The sequence below is a fragment of the Lissotriton vulgaris genome, chromosome 6 (genome assembly GCF_964263255.1).
Source record: "Lissotriton vulgaris chromosome 6, aLisVul1.2, whole genome shotgun sequence".
Lineage (NCBI taxonomy): Eukaryota > Metazoa > Chordata > Amphibia > Caudata > Salamandridae > Lissotriton > Lissotriton vulgaris.
In genome coordinates, this window is record NC_141694.1 from 1712624022 (window position 1) to 1712636045 (window position 12024).

A 12024-nucleotide genomic window follows, 5' to 3' on the forward strand; every position below is an offset into this window, starting at 1 on the left:
GGAATTCTATCACAACTACAAAAAGAACTCTTCCAGATCCCCAGCTGCGCCTGCCCGGTCCCCTCCTCCGCGAGATGGCTTGCAGGGCAGCGTTGAACTCTTCTCCCAACCAGGGTCTGGCTGACGGGTTCGCTATTCAATTTGCTTATTGATGGTACATTTGTCACATTTCATCTGTTTTGTTTGATTGGCTCTTAAAAATTAACCGATCTATCCTTTAATTGCCCTGTTGGCATGGCGTTGCCATGCCCTAAGGTGTATACCACTATGTCTTTAGTTGCTTTGTTCTTGCAGCTTATTGCGGTTGTTGGATTTTCAATCTGTATCCTTGATTTATTATACAAATGTTTTGTATTGCTAGACTGGGATTGCCTCTGGTGGGGTCCTCAGAGGCTGGGTGGGGGTTGGTTCTTATGTTCAGTTCTTATGTTTTTTGCGTAAGTATGCATTGTGGCACTAGTGGGCAGCGAAACACGTTTACATCTCCTACAGCTAACACAAAACTACACTTTTTATGGTTAACCTAGGACGGCAGCCCTGTCCTTCTGGGTTTTCTTTAATGTCATGGAATGTCAGGGGTTTAAATAACACCAGAAAACGTAGACAGGTTTTGAAATATATTTCCAGACATCACATAGACATAGTGTTTCTTCAGGAAACACACCTTGCTGGAAAGGATCACACCCCTCTGGCTTTGAATTGGGGATCTCATAGATATTTCTCTAACTTTAGTCGCTACGCTAGAGGAGTGGCAATTTTAATACATAAACGTATCCAGTTTGCGTTACATAAAACCATTGTGGATCCTGAGGGACGCATATTAATCGTTTCAGGGTCGTTGATGGGACACACGGTTTCGCTTGTAGGAATTTATGGTCCTAATTCTGATTCCCCATCCTTCTTTGATGACCTCCAGATCAAACCTTTGTTGTTTGACACCGGCTTTTAATTTTGGGAGGGGGGGAGGGGGGGGGGGGGGGGGATTTACATTTATTTTTAAGTCCGACCAAAGATAGCACCTCTCTCTCGCCTGATACCAAACCCCGTTCCCGGCAATCCCTCAGAGATATATGCACGCACTTCTCCTTAATTGATGTCGAAAGACACTTACACTCCCCCCTCCCAGACTTCACACATTATTCGGGGTATCATGGTACGTGGACCAGAATTGACTATTGGTTGGTTTCTCCGGGTGTGACTGGATGGCTGGACGATGTACTTACCCTTCCCCGTACCCTGTCCGATCACTCTCCTGTCGTTCTACGGCGGAACATTCCTAGACCGGGTGGAAATGAGCGGCAATGGGGTTTCCACCGGAGCACGGTGCTGGACCAAGTCTTTCACGAGGAGTTGAGAGATGTAATCAAGGATTATTTTGAACTCAATACTGGGTCGGTGGATTCCTGGTCCGTCCTTTGGGAGGGGTTTAAGGCCTACATCAGAGGGGTGTGCATCTCCAATCACGCCGGGTGCTGCGGGATCTTCGCTCGACTCTGGACCGGGTGGAGGGTGAGATTGTTGCGTTGGATCGTGATCTGATTGCATCATCCTCTGCTGCGGAAGAGGCAAAACGCCTATTGCTGCTGCTTGAAATTAGAGAAGCGGCAGATCATGAAATGCTTTTCCTTACTAAACAACACTCTGCGCGGCGTTACGGCGAGGGTGAGCGGCCTGGAAGAATTTTGGCACATACCTTACCACGAGATTATGCATATATCACCACAATTACAGGACCGCAGGATACTTTGCTGTACACCTCCACTGACATCCGTGATCAATTCCTAGACTACTATAAAACACTGTACACTTCCAGACTTGGTGGAAGCCTGCAGGAACAGGGGGAATATTTATCTGAAATAGCAATGGTCTACCTTGAAAGATATATGCAGGACTTCCTTGCTGTCCCTATTTCACCCGATAGAATTATTGAAGCCATTGACGAACTTTGTGGCTCGGGACTGGATGGCTTCTCAGCCGATTTTTACAAGGAGTACAAGGATATTCTGGTCCTCAGATTGATTGAGGTTTATGCGGAATCCCTTGAGACGGGCACGCTCCCCCCCTACGTTTAGAGAAGCGGTAATTCTTCTTCAAGCCCGGAAAAGACCCTGTTCTCTGTAGCTCCTACCGGCCGCTATCGCTTTTAAACTCAGACTATAACATTTTGGCTGAAGTCATCGCCATACGACTGTCGTTACTGATGGAATCCATTATTGCTTCGGCGCAATCAGGTTTTGTCCTGCATAGGTCCACCTCACTCAATCTGCGTACCCCGTTTGCTGTGCTGCACAGATGTGACCCTGATACTCCGGTGGCCGCCATCTTGTTGGATGCTGAAAAAGCGTTTGACTCCCTGGAATGGCCCTTCTTTTTGTCGATTATGAGATGCATGGGTATTCCGGAATGTTTTGTATCTACTGTGGCTCCGTTATACACTAGGCCCACTGCCAGACTACGCTTAAAAGGCACTCTCTCTGAGCCCTTCGCACTATCGCGCGGCACCAGGCAGGGCTGCCCGCTCTCCCAGTTACTATTAGCTATGGACCCTTTAGTCCGTCATTTCACAGAAAAGCACTTACACCGCAGACTTCAGTTCCGCACAGGCCCCCTTCTGGTTTCACTTTATGCGGACGATACTGTGCTGTATGTTCAGAACCCTTGAGCCAACCTGGAACCCCTTATCCTTGAAATCATTAGATTTGGTAAATTCTCCGGTCTCTGCATTAATTGGCATAAGTCGTTTATCTTCCCCCTTAATGCTGGCACTGTTGTCTGGCCTTGTGCGTTTCCACTAACATGGTGCAGCGACGCAGTGAAATACCTCGGGAGCTTTATTCATCTGGATACGGACACCATGATTAGACTGAACTATGGCAGGGCTGTTGGAGATCTGGACTTGCAGATTTCGAAATTGCTGCGCCTACCGTTGTCTATGGCCGGTGTAGTGGCAATCATTAAAATGATCGTCCTTCCTCGCTTTTTATATTTGTTTAACAACATCCCAATCCCCCTCACCAACACTTTTTTTAAACAGTTGCAGTCGTTGCTGTTGCACCTTGTCTGGGCGGACAAGACTCCTCTGGTCTGATGGCAGGAGATGGTGCTTCCGTACGAGAAAGGAGGGTTTGGAGTCCCTGATTTCCGTTTATATTATTTAATAGCACAGTGCTGTTACGCTCACGTCTGGTTTCATCCAGATGCTCAAATCTAGTACTCTAAACCAGAGGCCAACCGTGTACTCCCTCATCCATTTTCCACTGTCCTACCTACTAGTTTCCCCCGGAACCCCCATAATATTCAAACAGTTTACACCACTTGCTGGGCATGGGATAGGCTGTGCAGGTTGCTTGGTCTGGAGCGACTTTATTCTCCGTTTTTACCCCTCCACAATCCCTCTTGGTTACCAATCACAGGAGAAGTTCTAGTCCAGCGCACATTGAGGAAGTTTGGTATACAAACGGTCGGGGATCTATTTCCAGACGGTCATGTGTTTTCTGTGTCTGAGGACGCCCGCTTTCCTGATCGTTCTTTTATGGACACCTTTGTGCTAAAACGCATACATTCAATGCTACGCGCCACATTTCCTTCATTTCCAATGGCACCTGAACCTACTCCCCCACTAACAGTACTATTGCACAACCCTACTAGCGCGCACTTGGTGTCTAAACTATACAAAATATGTGGCGTTCCTCCGACCGGTGTCTGACTCCAGGGTGAGAGAAGCTTGGGAAGCTGACGTGGGTGGACCCATTACTGATGATCAATGGGAGTGGTGTTGTAGAGCCACTAAGGAAGTTTCTCTAAATAGCAGACACAAATTGTTCCACATCAAATTTCTTTACAGAATGCATCATACACCTGCCCAGGATAGACCATACTAGGCCTCATCACTGTCCTAAATGTCTAGCCCCCTTTACGGACTTCGCCCACTTAGCTTGGACCTGCCCTAAGATACTGGACCTCGATACATCTTACATTAGGAGAAATCCTTGCCATGCAGCTGCAGCCTATTCCAGAGATTGCATTGTTAGGGTATGCTGCTAACTTCCCCAAAAAGATCAGGAAATTGGCGGCCCTAGGCTTCCTCTTGGCTAAGCGCGAAATTGCACTGTCATGGGGAAGCAAGAGGGCTCCCACTTCACAGGCATGGCTCCGTAGTCTTGCTTATTGCAATGTAAACAGTGAGGAGTACTCCACCCTGGTCCCCAGTGCTTCCCGTTCTACAGATATTTGGGGGCCATATCGTACGTGCATAGCTGGACAACGAGCATAGCAGGAGTCTCCACTGTCTAACAGACTTGTGCCCACAGGTGTTGGTTAAATCTCTGTGTGTTGAAGGGGCTGGAATTCTATATTGTTTTTGTATATCCTGCCGAAATGAAAGCGTTTTCATCATGACGGCCTGTTATTTCTGTTGATTGGTGGCTCTCATTATTTCCACTGTATTGTACATTCTTATGATCTTGGACATTTCGGGATGATGCTGTACCCTTGACAATGCCATATTATGCCTCTTTCTATGTAATATTGCACATAACTCTGTATCATGATCGACCTATTGTACATGATTATTCGTTCATATTGTTGCGGACTGTGCCATGGTGGCCACTCTTTTTTGTTCTTTCGCAAAAATGGGAAAAATAAAAGTAAAAAATAAAAAGCGCTCCAAAGTCACTGTCAGCCTTTTTGCCAAAGAGGCGGGAGCCATCAAAGGGCATGTCTATGAGCGAGCCCTGGACATCGGACGAGAACCCAGATGAACGCAACCAGGCGTGGCACCGCAACGCCACAGTTGTGGAAATTTCCCTGCCCAACGAATCAGTGGTGTCCAAACCACACCTGATGGCAAACTTAGCCGCATCCTTACCTTCAGCAATCGCTTGGGAAAGGACAGCCTCGACCTCCTCAGAACACTGAGGCAAGACATGAGCCACGGAATCCCACACTGCGTGGGAGTAATGGCCCAACAAGCAGGCGGTGTTAACCGACCGCAGCCCTAAGCTGGCAGAGGAGAACAACCTCTTGCCAAACTGCTCCAGCAGTTTAGAGTCCTTATCCGGCGGAGCCGTGGGAAACGCACTCTGCAACGTCAAGAATGACCAGGCTCTCAGGCGTAGGGTGAGTGGTCAGAAAGGTGGGATCACCAGGTGCTGGGCGGTGACGCCTGGCGACATTTTTATCCACCGGCACCCCCTTGGCCGGCGGCAACCATGTGCCCAAGAGGACTTCGGTAAAGGCCTCATTGAAAGGAAGCAGCGGCTCCGATGATGTAGACGCTGTCTGGAGTACTTCCGTGAGGAGGTTGGTTTTGAGGGCCACTGTAGGGAGGTCGAGATTAAGGGCCTCCGCAGCCCGACGCAGCACCACAGTGTAGGAAGCACCCTTCTCCATAGTAGGCGGAGGAGAGGCAAACCCTGGGTCCGAATAAATGTCAAGTTCGACCACGTCTCCCAGGTCGTCCACCCCATCTTGCTCAGTCACATTGCCAGGCAAGGGGGTCCTCAGACCCGTCCCAGTCATCGTCCACCTCTGGCGTGGAGGGGGCCGGTCACGGAGGCATAGGCGGCGCCGGAGAAGGGATGAACGGCGTCAGGAACGGCACCGAAAATGGCACCGGCCGGGGCCATGCCGGAGCTGCCTCACAATTCGGGTCCCATGTCGGAACAAAATGATCCGGGACAGGGGTGGGATAAACAGAGCCGGGGGTGGAGACGAGGGCGACGACCGGGCCGGAGCCGGCGGTGCTGCACCTCGTGGCACAGGTACGTGCTCAATCTTCACGGAGGCATAGGCGGCGCCGGAGAAAGGATGAACGGCGTCAGGAACGGCACCGAAAACGGCACCGGCCGGGGCCATGCCGGAGCTGCCTCACAATTCGGGTCCCATGTCGGAACAAAATTAGTCCGGGACAGGGGTGGGACAAATGGAGCCGGAGGTGGAGACGAGGGCGGCGCTGGGGCCGGAGCCAGCGGTGCTGCACCTCGTGGCACAGGTACGTGCTCAATCTGGATCTGCGCTTGCTGGTGTGGAAAAAGAAAGAACTGGCGCCAGCGGGCATGGGTGGCACCTAAGTACCCTCCGTGATGTCATCTCGGCGCTGACGAAACTAGTGACGGACCCGGAGCCGCAGGACGCCACCTACTGACGCACACGGGTACTGCTAAGCAAAACTTTACGGATCCAGTCTGACGCCTGCGGATATTCTATGGTAAGGAATCTATCACTAACGTGTCTCTTTCAGGTACTAAACTTAGGAGGCATTTTAGGGGAGTAGCAGGTAGGACCAATGGGATTCTTACCTGGGGTGACTACACCCTCTATTATGCCACCCTCCTGTCTGAGAGGACATATACCTACCACTAATTGGAGGGGTCCCCTAATTTTCATGACGGCGGGGACTGAAAGCTAGGATTCACCTCACTTACCCCACCTTAGGGGTGGGGTTGGCAGAAATGGGCACCTATCTTTTGTTATTTTCCCGCCCGTTAACCCGCCTAAAGTGGAGGATTAAACCAGGGGCTGCCATTTGCTGCTAGCATCAGAGGATGGGGGGTTGCATTATAAAGGCGGAAGGCCGTGAATCTTCCCTCTTCAAGCACTTGCCCATCTTGGGGAGGAGGAATGACACCTGTGCATGGTTTCTGGTCACAGAGAGCAGGGGCTCTCCACCAAGGAGTCCAGGAACCTGTCTGGTGATGGCTGGCTGCCTACAGTCAGTCAGAGACCACACCAGGTTGGTAGGGATTCAAGGGGCACCTCTTGCCATGTAGTCCCCATGCTGCAGGCATGGTCTGACTTCTTGCAAATGTTACCATCTTGAATGTGTGCCTCTTTGTGAACTTGTTTAAGGTGCGCCAATCTAGAACTGATCTGAGGGTGTTGTCCACCTTTAGTGCCAGAATATACACAGAGGGCCATATTTATCAAAGAGTTGCATCGCTTCTGCACCACGTAGCGGGGTGGAATACAACCCTTAAGTGTGATTTATCAAGTCACACAAGGCCTTCTTAATTAGCACACTGTACATAGAAAATCCATCTGGCGCAGATGCTCTGGTTGGATATATGTCCACTCCCTCCTCAGGAGTGTATGTCTCCACATCCAGCCACACCTCCTTCTCTGAGTCTAGGAGCAAACCCTTGTCGAATCGGCATTGTTCCTCCTCAAAAAGATATCCTCCTCCACTTCTTCCTGTGTTTCTACAGTTGTTGGTAATTTCATTTCTACCACTTCATTTCATGAGGTTTCAGAGGGATTCTGAATTCTTTCAGGGATTTCTTAAAATATTTTTTTCTCCTGATCACCTCCATTTCGGCTACAAGCCTATCTCTTCCTCTTGATATCAAGAGTTTTTTGGTCAAGGTCAAACATCGAAGCCTTTATTATTGACACCGAGGCTTCCTTCCCTCAAGTTTCTTTTTCTTTCTTGCAATCTCGATCAGTTTTTGACATCAAGGCCAGTTCAAAGAGTCAAGACAATGGTGCCTTTCAACTTACACGCATATGGCTCTCTATGGTTCAACAGTCCCTCGATCACCGTAGGTTTTGGTGTCAGGCAGCCTTCTGTTTATACTCAGAGTCTTGGTTGAGTGTCAGAGCATCCCTGTGTTAACTTAAGTTTTTCTGTTCTTCCTTCGACAATTTATTCAGTTCCTCGTTCTCCATCTTGACTACTTTCTCTCTCTCATATTCTTCTCTTCTCATATTCTCTTCTCATATTCTTCTCATCGGCCCCTCGCGGTGGGATGCCTGGCTTTCACCTTGTGGATACCCTGCCAGGGTTATCTCACAGGGGAATACCAGGCGGGTTCCCTAAGCAAGCGCGGAGATGCCCCAGGGTAAGTCATGCGCTATATAAGCTTCATACATTTACATTTACATTTGTTACAACTCAGTGTCCTCGAGGTTCTCTTCCTGCTTAAGGCGCCTGGTCCAAAGCTGGGATGTCTTAAACTACACAATCGCATGGTGTGCCCACCTTTGTTTCTCCTTTGCTTTCAGCTTCTTGGGCTGGAACTCTGCACACGTAATACAATTCTGTGTTAATGGTATTTCAGTAGACACAGGTTGCAGACCTCTCGCATGTCCTTCTGGGCATACTTATGGTGACACTGTGGGCAAAACCTAAAAGATGTATGCTCAATCCTCTGCCTTCACTCTCTGACCCTCGTGGTCAATGCGGATTTCAACAGTTGTGTTTTGTTGGTGGAAAACTGCCTTGATTCAACGTCATCGTTATATTGGAAGGTGTTCTTTCAGTTCTTTGTTATTCTTGCTCCAAAAACATGGTAAAAAGGCATAGTCTTCTTTGAAAATCTTTAGCATTATCACTCTGCTTCCAGACCCAATGGTGCAAAAAGAACTTGAAGATGGTGACCAAACAAATGGGCTTCTGGTGCAGGCGTACGACATCTTGGGTGTGGGGGTGGACCTAGGACACCAAATGGTTTACTCCACCCAGCAGAGTAAAAAATAATATTAACAGAAGAATTCCGGACCCAACCTCTAGATGGCGAAACAATGCCCATCATGTGATTCCAGAAAAGATTTGTGCTGCATAAATAAAAAACAGGAGCACTACTTGGTAAATTAAGCATGGCTCTTGTTGAAAGATTTTGCAAACCTTGCTGCTTCTTAACATTAACAATGCATTCCTGCAGCCAATCTTTGATCCAACTGCAGCACGAGCTATCATCGTTCTATTTTCCAGACCTACTAAATCACTGGATTTACAAAGTAACACCAGATGATATTTCGAGAGCTGAATTAGTATTCTCCTCCTTTTGGTGGCTCTCTGTTCATGTTGCCAAGATAGAAGGCCACAACACAAACAAAAAAAAAACGGGATGGGCTAGTTTCATCCACACATGATAACCCTACACCTAGAAAAAAGGGATTAGATTGGAGCCCTTGCACACTTTCCAGGTAAATGTGTTTCAGAGAAAGGAACAAAGAGACTATATCCAGGCTGGGATGTCAGTGATGGGGATCACCAGCCCAGAGCAAGGGAGGCCACCATGTTGTACCACACTCTAGAATCCCTTTATAACGCATACATTTGCAAATATAGAATAGGCCTTCTGCAGATATGTCCGTGAATGATGGGAGGTAAAATACCCTCCTTTTGTCACACAAGGCCTTCTTAATTAGTACACTGTACATAGAAAATCCATTGTGCTACTCAAGGCTATGCTGCCAAAATGCTACCACACATTGAAACCTTTTAACTCTGTCAAATGTTCTGCTTTGGAAAAACTAAAGCTAAAATTAAGACAAGTACATTTGCCCCATAACGTGACAGTGGATTTTCCAGAAGCAGCGATATTACACATTATAGTGGTAACAGGAGAGCCATATTAAAACGTGGATCATAAAAACTCAAAGCTGCATTCTATAATGTTTGGTGGTCTTCTAGTACTGGGATTTCATTAAAATATAAAGAAAAGCATCAAGAAACGGAAACGACCATCCATAGAGACCGATTCCAAAAATCAAGTACAAAATATGGATGTGCTGCCCCATAGCCCCTTTAACATGCCTAAAATAGAACACATCTGTGTACCAACTTGCTTCTAAGACAAATGAGATAAAGAAAATGTGACAACATTGCATATACCTGGACAGAAGCCACTCTTGGTGGTAAAACAAGGCCCATATTGTCTCCATGCACCATGGTCACTACGCCAATTGTCCGAGTTGTGAGGCCCCAAGAATTCTGGTAGGCGTACTGTTTTTCACCTGGTGTCTTGGGATCTTCAAAAACGATTTCAAACATTTTCGAAAAGTTTTGACCCAGATGATGTGATGTTGCTCCCTGGAGAGAATAAAGGCATCATTCAGTTAGCAAAGTTTTCAGCGATGAAGCACTTAAATCAAGCGTGAATGGACATCACTTACAGAACAGCATTTCAAGTCTAAATATGTAACCAGGCAAACACACCCGTAGTCAACTTCAGTATGATAGTTCATGTAAATATTAATTGGGCACAGAGGAAATACCAAGCACACAACTTCTGTGGGTCTGTCACAGACATTTGCTTGGGACAGTCGCAACAAGGCTTACACACTAGTTTTTAGTAGGGGACTGTTCCCTTGCATACTACTTACTGTGGCAAAATATAAAGAAAAAACTCCTGAGCTGAACAGAAAAAAGTGTGCACGCGTTTGGGATCTGCCTATGAAAGAGCAGAGCGAAAGGAACTGATAATGAAGCACAAGGGGGACGCTTATATGCAGCTCCATCGTTACTTTCGGGGCAGACTGTAGTCAATGTGGAGCTGAACTATACCATATACCAATGCATGGGAGGAATGCTGTTTTAATACTTTCGGATAGAGTCTGGTGCCTTAGGGTATTCTAAAGCTGAGGAATCTGGGATAACAATGATATAACTGTACACTTGTCAAATATACATGTGGAATGGTTTCCTGGCACTTCTGTTTTCCTTGGGGTTGGGTCTGTGAATATTGTTCTTTTCACTACCATGAAAGGGACAAACAACTGTGGACTGTTTTCTTGTGCACTTCATAATAGCATGAAATTTAAATTTCTGATGGCAATTTTTTGTTTCAGATCTATTTTATTTTCCAGCAGAAACACAAATAACTAGTCCGATTGTACACAGCATTAAGCCTACAACTCTATACAGGGCCGGCCGCATAAGGAAATGTGTCAGCCATTGAGAGCGAGTTGTAACATAGCGTATAGCCTACAACCCTCGAGGGGCCGGCCGCGTGAAAGGTTATTTAGAGTACGAATCTTCTAAAGATTTGTTAAAAAACCAACTCACACATCTTCTGAAGAGAACGTGGTGCATGATGAGGACCTTTCACTACAGAGACCTCCCACTCCAAGAGTATTCTCGGAGGGGGCCGTTAGTGGCAATAGGACAGCGGCCACATCTAGAACACAACTCGCTTTTTTAGGAGAAAGTCAGGATTTGCATTTACCACCGGACAAAACGATCACACAAAGAAAACCAACCTGGAGGGGAAAAAACGTTTAGAAAAAATCAGACACCGGGAGACCACAACGCAACCCGAAGCGGGTAACTTAGTAGTGAACATTTTTGACAGAATTCTGACAACTGAAGAACTAAAGGTTCTCAACAAGGGCACATCATTTGTTCCTACATATTCATCAAATCCACTTAAGACGGAAATCACATTATTCAAATAGCCACACTAATGGCGGCCAAAAGCGGTACAAAAGGGGGTGGTGATGGACGGAGCATCTGAATCAATCAAACACTCACACCCAGTCAAAAGATCTGGGTTTAATCCATCACCGTTCCTTAGCCCACTCTGCCACCCTAGTTCAGACATGGCTATATGCAAATCAGTCTGACCCTGTGCCTCATGGGAACAGTCCAGCCCGAACTGCCAAGCCATGTCTTCCCTGGACCGGAAACAAGCTTCCGAGGACCGGCAAGATACAAGCATCACATTTCAACCGGCCGATAAAGGGGGAGTCCTTGTAATCATGAACACCTCATTTTACGAACAGAAGGTAAACGAACATCTCCAGGATTTGGACACATACATTCCATTCGATCTTTATCCTACTTTGGAATTTGAAAAACATCTTGATGAATTGATCCTCAAAGCAGAAGAAGTTGGACTTATTAACAACAACACCAGAAAATATTTACAAACAGTTCATCCACAGATTCCTCACATATACATGCTTCCCAAAATTCATAAGCATCCCACAGATCCACCATGTCGTCCCATCGTGGCAGGATGCGGATCAATACATGGACCTATAGGGCGGTTTATTGATTATCATCTACAACCTTTGGTACAACAATGGTCCACTTATGTGAAAGATTCTACTGATTGTTTATTACAACTAGAAGGTGCACGCCATTTGATCACCGCATCTACGATTTTTTGCACCATCGATGTATTGGCGTTATACACGTCTATAGCCCACAATGAAGGCCTTGAAGCAATTGAGTGGCGACTATTGCAATCAGACATGGACCAGGATCATGGGGTATTTCTGATGGAATTACTTCATTTC

At 47.0% G+C, this 12024-nt stretch overlaps 1 protein-coding gene across 4 annotated transcripts in view; it reads right to left on the reverse strand.

The window, feature by feature from the left end:
• Positions 1 to 12024, reverse strand: part of EPRS1 (glutamyl-prolyl-tRNA synthetase 1) — a 470400-nt gene that overhangs the window by 109277 nt on the left and 349099 nt on the right. For all 4 annotated transcript variants that reach the window (XM_086927918.1, XM_086927917.1, XM_086927914.1 and 1 more), the window contains one exon: positions 9617 to 9814. In XM_086927918.1, coding sequence (XP_086784044.1) covers positions 9617 to 9814 — 198 coding nt within the window. The remainder of the gene's footprint in view (positions 1 to 9616; positions 9815 to 12024) is intronic.